General features: G+C 42.9%; 1 protein-coding gene across 1 annotated transcript; it reads right to left on the reverse strand.

The window, feature by feature from the left end:
- Positions 1-2,327: 2,327 nt before the first annotated feature.
- Positions 2,328-8,615, reverse strand: LOC106608293 (protein c-Fos). The gene is made up of 3 exons (XM_082977078.1): positions 8,274-8,615; positions 6,654-7,483; positions 2,328-6,472 (listed from the first exon to the last, which is right to left on the reverse strand). The coding sequence occupies exon 3, from the start codon at positions 6,179-6,181 to the stop codon at positions 5,696-5,698; it is 486 nt and encodes a 161-aa protein (XP_082833204.1). The 5' UTR covers positions 6,182-6,472; positions 6,654-7,483; positions 8,274-8,615; the 3' UTR covers positions 2,328-5,695.
- Between the last annotated feature and the right edge of the window lie 1,734 nt (positions 8,616-10,349).

The following is a 10,349-nucleotide window of genomic DNA, read 5'->3' on the forward strand; positions in this document are numbered from 1 at the left end:
ATAGAAAAACTAAACTAGACAGAACGTAGAAAATACAACCTAGAACACAAAACCCAGAACATACACCAAAACCCCGTAATACATAAATAAAACACCCCTCTGCAATACACATAACCCCCGAACCACATAAAACAAATACCCCTCTGCCACGTCCTGACCAAACTACAATACAAATAATACCTAAACTGGTCAGGACGTGACAATACGATGTAGAATACTGAATAGTATATACAATACTGAATAGTATGTAGAATACTGAACATGATATAGAATCCTGAATAGTATGGCTTTTTCTGACTGACTGTTCACCATTCTTTTACCTGTCCTAAAATACCCTTACATTACATCCATCCAAGTGCAACAGTTTCATGACCCGCCAAATATAAACACATTTGACTGGCTGTGGTGGTGTAAAATGCCCCATGCATACCTTCCTACCAAGGGTTCCATATAATACTAATTTAATATAGACATTTATGCCCAGTAAAAAAAAAGAGGTCACTGCTTCATGACAGTTTAATGTGGGATATATCCAGGGCTGTGTCCAGGGGACGGACTTAGTGATTCGGAGGCCCCAGGCAGAGGACAATCTGAGGCCCAGTCCCAAACCTGTCACTGGCCCCCCTTCCCAACCTGTGGAAACTTTTCCACTAAGCCTCAATCCTCACTCCACTCTTATAACGGAAGGCTGTGGGTTTGGGTGTGGTGGTTGCCCCGGTAACTGTCTGTGGGGTATTTGTACAGTAGAGGTAGGTTGACCATGTAGGTGGGCTACTAGCTAGAGTATAATTCACCTGTAGTAGCCCAGTAGTAGGACGACTTACGTTAAGAAAATATTAGTGGTAGAACAGAATCCCTTTCACAGCTCCTTCTACTGCTCTTATTTGAAGCGAACTGAATCAGAAAATGCACAGACACACAAACACACACACACACACACACACACACACACACACACACACACACACACACACACACACACACACACACACACACACACACACACACACACACACACACACACACACACACACACACACACACACACATACCACATACACACTATGTTATGGCATACAGCTAACCTCATGCACATGAGGGAGATGTTAGTGACTGGAATGGGCATCAGAGACTGTGAATATAGATGAAGACCACTAGGAGATGTCAGGGACTGGAATGGGTATCAGAGACTGTGAATATAGATGAAGTATTTTCACTCTGTTGCATAATTGCTCAGCTCAGCAGAATTTCATGCCCAGATGACAGTCTTCTGGCACGAATAGCATTTAGCTCTGAGCTATAAATACGGATGCTTTTTTCTAACTATATAACATAGGCCCAACACATGAAGACACTTTCTTCAATATGGCTTCACTATCTTGTGGCCTTGACATTGTCAGTCAGTCAATGATGATGAGCTTACAGATATGCAGAACTAAACATAATGTATAACATGCAATGTAATTTATTACGGTTGAAGAAGAAGTGATATATATTAGACAGAAATGTGCATTCATTTTTATTTAGGAAGAAACTTATGTTAAATTGTCTGACACTTGTCTGTATTAGGTTGCACGGCAAGAAGAGGCAATTCACGAACAGAATAGGCTAGAATAGAATAGAACAGAATAGAATAGAAAATGCAATTCTATTTTTTGCATGGGTAGGAGCAGGCAGGCAAGCTAATAATAAAACTAAAGTCAGCATAAACACGTACAGCTACGGGCAATGTAAAATGAATTCCACAGCACTCTATTATGATGGAATTCCTGTGAAGGACTGTTTGTTTCCTGATAACAACGGTTCTCTCGGGTTCTCCCTCCACTCGCTCGCTCTGCCTGCCCTGCTTTGTCTTTTATTTTATTTTTTTCCGGGAAAATCTTCCAGAGAGAAACCCCACACTGCCAAAACATCTCCATGGAGACAAAACGTCTGAACTTTCCAAATATGGACATGGAAGTGCAACGCAATCGCGGTGCAGCGTAAACACGTAGTGATGTAAAAATACTGCAACCGTACACTCAGTGCTGTGTGTTTATCTGAAATGGCCTTGACAGTGATATATTGGCAAGAGATTAACGATAATGAATAATTAACATGATCTCGTTTATAAATAAATAAAATACATGTTATCCTTGATGAATTTATATAGTTCCAATATTACAATTATTTATGGAAAGAGTATTTGACATAGCTGTAGGCTTTCATATAAGAAGTATCTTATATGACCTATTCTGGTAGAAATATCATTATAGGCCTATACAGACCTGAACAATAGCCTATATATGAGAATGCAATGTATTCCATTAAAACAGTCAACAATTAAGATTTGTCAACAGTATATTTTTATTTGTCTGTGTTCTATTTTTATTTATTTTTTGCATTTGACCAACAGTTAGTCAAAACTTTGAATGTAAAAAAAATAAGCTATGTCATAAAATACATCTTAATAAAATACATGGCACTGTGTTTTCAGCAAAAACCTGAAAGAAATCTCACCTTACAGTAAAATAATGTCCACATTACTTAAACTGTAATTTCACCTGTTCAGACACAATCTGGTAACGGCATCCACACAAACCACAGTCTAGTTTCACATTTATATTTAAGGATGAAACACAAAAATGTAGCACCATTTTGAATCAAATGGTATGATTTTTTTCATGCATTTAATTTTGATACAACGCCAACAATATACACATGTACCTCTCTCAAGAGCAGTGGTGTAAAGTACTTAAGTAAAAATACTTTAAAGTACCACTTAAATACTTTTTTTTGGAGGTATCTGTACTTTACTTTATTATTTATCTTTTTGACTACTTTTACTTCACTACATTCCTAAAAAAATAGTGAGTTTACTCCATACATTTCCCCTGACACCCAAAAGTACTAGTTACATATTTAATGCTTAGCAGGACAGGACATCCCTGGTCATCTCTACTGCCTCTGATCTGGAGGACTCACTAAACAGAGAACATCCCTGGTCATCACTACTGCCTCTGATCTGGTGGACTCACTAAACAGAGAACGTCCCTGGTCATCACTACTGCCTCTGATCTGGTGGACTCACTAAACAGAGAACATCCCTGGTCATCTCTACTGCCTCTGATCTGGCTGACTCACTAAACAGAGAACATCCCTGGTCATCACTACTGCCTCTGATCTGGTGGACTCACTAAACAGAGAACATCCCTGGTCATCACTACTGCCTCTGATCTGGTGGACTCACTAAACAGAGAACATCCCTGGTCATCTCTACTGCCTCTGATCTGGAGGATTCACTAAACAGAGAACCTCCCTGGCCATCTCAACTGCCTCTGATCTGGAGGACTCACTAAACAGAGAACATCCCTGGTCATCTCTACTGCCTCTAATCTGTCTGACTCACTAAACAGAGAACATCCCTGGCCATCTCAACTGCCTCTGATCTGGCTGACTCACTAAACAGAGAACATCCCTGGCCATCTCAACTGCCTCTGATCTGGCTGACTCACTAAACAGAGAACATCCCTGGTCATCTCAACTGCCTCTGATCTGGCTGACTCACTAAACAGAGAACATCCCTGGCCATCTCAACTGCCTCTGATCTGGCTGACTCACTAAACAGAGCACATCCCTGGTCATCTCAACTGCCTCTGATCTGGCTGACTCACTAAACAGAGAACATCCCTGGCCATCTCAACTGCCTCTGATCTGGCTGACTCACTAAACAGAGGACATCCCTGGCCATCTCAACTGCCTCTGATCTGGCTGACTCACTAAACAGAGAACATCCCTGGTCATCTCAACTGCCTCTGATCTGGCTGACTCACTAAACAGAGAACATCCCTGGTCATCTCAACTGCCTCTGATCTGGCTGACTCACTAAACAGAGAACATCCCTGGCCATCTCAACTGCCTCTGATCTGGAGGATTCACTAAACAGAGAACATCCCTGGCCATCACTACTGCCTCTGATCTGGTGGACTCACTAAACAGAGAACATCCCTGGCCATCTCAACTGCCTCTGATCTGGTGGACTCACTAAACAGAGAACATCCCTGGTCATCACTACTGCCTCTGATCTGGTGGACTCACTAAACAGAGAACATCCCTGGCCATCTCAACTTCCTCTGATCTGGCTGACTCACTAAACACAAATGCTTCGTTTGTAAATGATGTCTGAGTGTTGGAGTGTTCCCCTGGCTATCTGTAAATGATGTCTGAGTGTTGGACAGTGCCCCTGGCTATCTGTAAATGATGTCTGAGTGTTGGACAGTGCCCCTGGCTATCTGTAAATGATGTCTGAGTGTTGGACAGTGCCCCTGGCTATCTGTAAATGATGTCTGAGTGTTGGACAGTGCCCCTTGGCTATCTGTAAATGATGTCTGAGTGTTGGAGTGTGCCCCTGGCTATCTGTAAATGATGTCTGAGTGTTGGACAGTGCCCCTGGCTATCTGTAAATGATGTCTGAGTGTTGGACAGTGCCCCTGGCTATCTGTAAATGATGTCTGAGTGTTGGAGTGTGCCCCTGGCTATCTGTAAATGATGTCTGAGTGTTGGACAGTGCCCCTGGCTATCTGTAAATGATGTCTGAGTGTTGGAGTGTGCCCCTGGCTATCTGTAAATGATGTCTGAGTGTTGGACAGTGCCCCTGGCTATCTGTAAATGATGTCTGAGTGTTGGACAGTGCCCCTGGCTATCTGTAAATGATGTCTGAGTGTTGGACAGTGCCCCTGGCTATCTGTAAATGATGTCTGAGTGTTGGAGTGTGCCCCTGGCTATCTGTAAATGATGTCTGAGTGTTGGACAGTGCCCCTGGCTATCTGTAAATGATGTCTGAGTGTTGGACAGTGCCCCTGGCTATCTGTAAATGATGTCTGAGTGTTGGAGTGTGCCCCTGGCTATCTGTAAATGATGTCTGAGTGTTGGAGTGTGCCCCTGGCTATCTGTAAATGATGTCTGAGTGTTGGAGTGTGCCCCTGGCTATCTGTAAATGATGTCTGAGTGTTGGACAGTGCCCCTGGCTATCTGTAAATGATGTCTGAGTGTTGGAGTGTGCCCCTGGCTATCTGTAAATGATGTCTGAGTGTTGGACAGTGCCCCTGGCTATCTGTAAATTTAAAAAACAAGAAAATGGTGCCGTCTGGTTTGCTCAATATAAGTAATTATTTATAGTTTTACTTTTGATACTTAAGTATATTTTAGCAATTACATTTACTTTTGATACTTAAGTATATTTAAAACCTAACACTTTTAGATTTTTACTCAAGTACTATTTTACAGGGTGACTTTCACTTTTACTAGAGTCATTTTCTAATAAGGCATCTTTACTTTTACTTAAGTATGACAATTGGGTACTTTTTCCACCACTACTCAAGAGAGTGAACAGCCCTCACAGGTGCACCAATATATCTGGAAGAAGTTAACATTGTTACAGTCACAGTAATCATTTAATTTGGTGCTAAAGGTTAAAGGTTAACAAAACATCAGGGGATAGATAGATAGATAGATAAATAGACCATAGCTTATTGATTCAATATCAACCTCATGGACCAGTTTCCCGGACACAGATCTAGTCCTAGTCCTGGACTAGGAAAGCACTTTCAATGGAGAATCATTATTGAACATGCTATTATTATTACTTTTTAATAAGACTAGGCTTAATCTGTGTGTGGGGAACTGGCCCTATTTCTTCAACCAGTTCATAACAGATTCACAAGGCCAACAGAGTGGGTGAATTGAGATTACCGTTAATCAAATCAGATCTACCGCCAACAACTCCTTTGAGACCCTCGGAGCTCTCACAACACCCCTTCTCCTCAGCCACATGATCTATCTCGGAGTAATTGAACGAAAACACAGAGCGGTAATAACTGCTACATGTAGGACTGTCACTGGAAGACATCATCGTGGGGGTGCAGAGGGGCTCCAGATCATTGGCCACAGACTTGTACAGGGTCTCCCAGTCTGAGAGGCAGAAGGGGCCCCCGAGGAGGTCGATGTCGGGAACGGACGGGGCCGTCTCAGGGGCCACAGCCATGTTGAGTTCCAGGCTGGGGACCAGGTCCTGTAGGTCACCCTGGTCGAAGTCTAGGTCCTCCATGGGTTCTTCCTCAGCACTGGAGCACAGTAGGATGTTGGAGTTACCCAAGATGGCCGAGGCAGAGATGGAGATGCTTGGGATGGGGACGGTGTCCATTTCTTGGAACAAGGGGCCCTTGGAGCCAGTCACTACTGTCGCATTGCCTTCTGGGAGTTGGAGTTTGTCTGCATTCTCCAAGATGGAGAGCAGCTGGGCAGAATCTGGGGTGTCTTGTAGAATGCCTTCAATGTCATTGTCGATCTCATTTTCGACATCGTCCTCAGCGACGGCTAGTTTGCAGGCTGGTTGGTGGGTGGATAGGATCTGTTCCAGTCTCTCTTTCTCTTTCAGGAGATGGGTGATCTCTGTCTGCAAGGCCTCTTTGTCCCCCTCAAGCTGATCAGTTTCCTATAAGGGGAGAACCACACATCAATCTATTAACACATTTATGAAATGACAATTACAAGAAGATACCTGGTATAGTACGAGGTACGGAGAACCTCAATCACTTTGGGTAAAATCCATTCTGCTAAGCATCTTCATAAGGACATAACAGTAGTTTTTCCAGATGAAAACAAGGTGCACTTACGGCTTGCAGGGTGTCGGTGAGCTCCCTCCGTCTGTTGCGACACTTGGCTGCAGCGACTTTATTCCTCTCTCTCCTGATATTTCTCCTCTCGTCCTCTTCTGATGAAGGCTAGATCAGTCTCAACAAATGAGAACCCTGTCAATGCATATCCTGACCTGCATGAGGAATCTTGCCATCTCATCACTTGGCTAATTCAACATTTGGCAAAGGGTAGCCCTAAAAAAGCCTACACATCCTTCAATGCAGTGTCAGAAAATATGCCATTGTTACAGAATGTAGACTCTCCTTGGCTAGGATACAAATGTAATGCGTAGTAACAGGCTCTACACTAGACCCAATCAATCACTGAGACGTGCGTAAAATGCTACAACATTGGCACAGTCTATCTGGTCAGTCACGTGCACGCACGCACATCAGACATTCAAGACAATTCTTTAAAAGATGTATCAAAATTCTCCTTGATATTTAACAAGGCTTGCCTGTTTTTTCCCTTTCTTGCTGCCTTCCACTCTGGAAGACGACTGGGTTGCGCCATGCGCTCTGCTAAGCTTTGCACGTCCACTGGAGGAGGAGGAGGAGGAGGAGGAGGAGGAGGAGGATGAGGAGAAGGAGGAGGAGGAGGAGGAGGAGGAGGAGGAGGAGGAGGAGGAGGAGGAGGATGAGGAGAAGGAGGATGAGGATGAGGAGGAGGAGGAGGAGGAGGAGACTGATGCTGATGTGATGACGGTGGTCTGTTGGAACATCCAGTGCAGATCCAGGGAGGTTGAGATTGCAGTCACCGTTGGAACAAAGGGAGGCTGCCATGGAGAGTCTGTTTCTCCGCAGACATCCTGCAAAAACAATACAAGGAATGTTGAATTTATTGAATCGAATCAATTGAATCCAATGACGTGCAAGGTTGACCTTTCCAAAAGGGGTGTGATGTGCATCAATGATTTGGTTATTGGCGTGAAATTTATAGCACTATTTATGGTGTATCTACAAATATAATTCTGTACTAATTTACAACATCTAGAATGATTTTTTATTAGCATTTTAAATGGTTTCTGACATCCCACATAATTACTCAATGACAGTCCATCTCATGATGCCAAAAATAGCTACACCAATCATCATCATCATCACCACCATCATCATCTATTGGCATGATGGCATCAGTCAAGTCTTAAATTATAACATGGTCAACATGGACCTTCTATACCACGCTAGGAATGTCAGGAATTTGAAGGTGATCAGTCAACAGTCTGACGGTGCCATGCAGGCTTAGACTGTACCGTACCTACCTACCTACCTAACCAATAAAGGCATTTTCAACATGCCATAAACATCTGAATAGGTAATAGGTAATAGGTAATGGGTAATGGGTAATAGGTAATAGGTAATAATGGTGCTGACAATGCTACATTTCACAGGAGCGGTTCACGATCTAGTTGGCTAGAATCACCGTGTCTTATTAGTTAGTCCTAATATGCAATTATTATTTTTTGTTGTTGTTAATAAATGATTAATTTTGCCACAAACTCAATGCAACACAAACATAATGAATATTTAAAAAATGCCAAAGACAATTCCATTCAAATGTTTTCCTTTTGTTTCTGATAAGATCCCCCAAAAAATTACCCGCGACATGTTGCTGTCCATTGACGGTTTGTTCGTGTGTGAATCTGGAGATGGCTGGCTACACGGGGGGAAATCTCCGGTAGACGATGCTGCGCCGGTGCTGCTCGTGCTGCTGCTGCTGCTGTTGATAGACGAGCTCGAGGAATCATCGAAGTCTAGGCTCGAGTCCGGATACATGATGATGCCTTATCAACAACAAAATGTATTAATAATAAAGCTTTAGAAAATAAATCACTATCCCTATTAAATGATCGTATCCTATAATCTACTGTCCTGCTGTTGTCACCTCTGTGCATTACTTTCACCGCTTTCAAGCGAATGGTAGTAGCTGCAGATAGTGGAGCGCGCCTCCTTTTATTGTGAGCTTGAATTTTATTAATGAAATATGTGTGGAGAGACGGTACCATTCCACAAAGACGGTAGGGAGGTTATAGGCTAGAATAAACAGGCTTGTTTTAGCAACGGAGCTGCAATATTATCCACACACATTTTAAACTGAGATGATAGCAGTCTCAATGTAATTCAGATTCAATTGTACCACTCAAATATGACCACATTGTTTGTATGTTGAGGCCCTCTTCAAGAAATTGATGGCTACATTGTAACCACCGCCGTGTGAATGAACTACGTCACATCATAGGCTATATCCTGTGCAGCAGTTTGCATTACACACGTTATAACCTGTTCCCTTTGTAAAAACCTCGTTTCATAATACACACATGGCCACGTTTTAGATAATGCACAGAACATATACTGTATGTACCACGCTATATATAACCGATACTGAAATAGCTTTGAAAATCATTTACCAATCTTGTATTTCCTATAGACTACAGCAGTGTTTCTCAAACCTCTCCTCAGGGACCCCCAGCCATTCTAAACCTCTCCTCAGGGACCCCCAGCCGTTCTAAACCTCTCCTCAGGGACCCCCAGCCATTCCAAACCTCTCCTCAGGGACCCCCAGCCGTTCTAAACCTCTCCTCAGGGACCCCCAGCCGTTCTAAACCTCTCCTCAGGGACCCCCAGCCATTCCAAACCTCTCCTCAGGGACCCCCAGCCATTCTAAACCTCTCCTCAGGCACCCCCAGCCATTCCAAACCTCTCCTCAGGGGCCCCCAGCCGTTCTAAACCTCTCCTCAGGGACCCCCAGCCATTTCATGTTTGTGATCTATTCCAGAACAAGCACACCTGATTCAATTAGTCAACTAATCAGCGAGCCCTAGATTAGAGGAATCAGGTGAGCTAGTTCAGGTGTAAAACAAAATTGTGAAACATCTGGGGGTCCCTGAAGAGTGGTTTGAGAACCACTGGCTACAGCACTGACCTACAATGTCCTCCAAAACACAGCAATCCTCTGTTGACTTCTGTATCCACACAACCTAGTATTATAATATTTGAGAACCTGTGTTCTTTGTTATAATCATTCAATAACATCAGTATTATTGTGGCTGTATCTGAATAGAATAGCAGATGTTTTCTGCATCCACTCAGGTAATTATGTTTTTTTTTAACAGCAAATAATATAGTGTTATTCATGTTATAACATACATTGAAAAGAGCTTGGTTGAGGTTTTGTACCTTTACACACCTGCTACAGAGACTCCTCTCTAGTCGTGAGATTTAATAATTATTAATGCATGGCCCACAACTTGAACTATAGCTTCAACAACAGACATTACGCTGCAGACAGATAACCAATCAGAGAGGACACCATTAGGACCATATGTGGAGTTTCCGGTTCACACGTTGCGTCATACTTGAGTGATGGGCTAAAATTCGACCATTCAAACACTGTAGCATAGCCTAGAGAGAAAAAATTAAATGATGCCTTGAAATGAACCCGTGTCCGTCATTCACTCTATAGATAGAGTCGTCATAACGTTGTATAACATATTCATATAATAATGATTAAATCTTATTCTTGCAATTTCGTAACAGCTGCTGTAGACTATTATTATCAAGGAGTTGGAGGCAGCGTGTCCTGGACTTACGTCCCAAATGGCACCCTAGGATAGTAGTGCAGCACTAGGGAATAGGGAGACATTTGGAACGTATTTCTTTTTCATTCTCTTGCAA

Source organism: Salmo salar, chromosome 06, assembly GCF_965601325.2.
Source record: "Salmo salar chromosome 06, fSalSal1, whole genome shotgun sequence".
Lineage (NCBI taxonomy): Eukaryota > Metazoa > Chordata > Actinopteri > Salmoniformes > Salmonidae > Salmo > Salmo salar.

Coding starts and splice junctions, on each gene's coding strand:
- LOC106608293 (XM_082977078.1), bottom strand. CDS start 6,181: ATGGACACCGTCCCCATCCCAAGCATCTCCATCTCTGCCTCGGCCATC.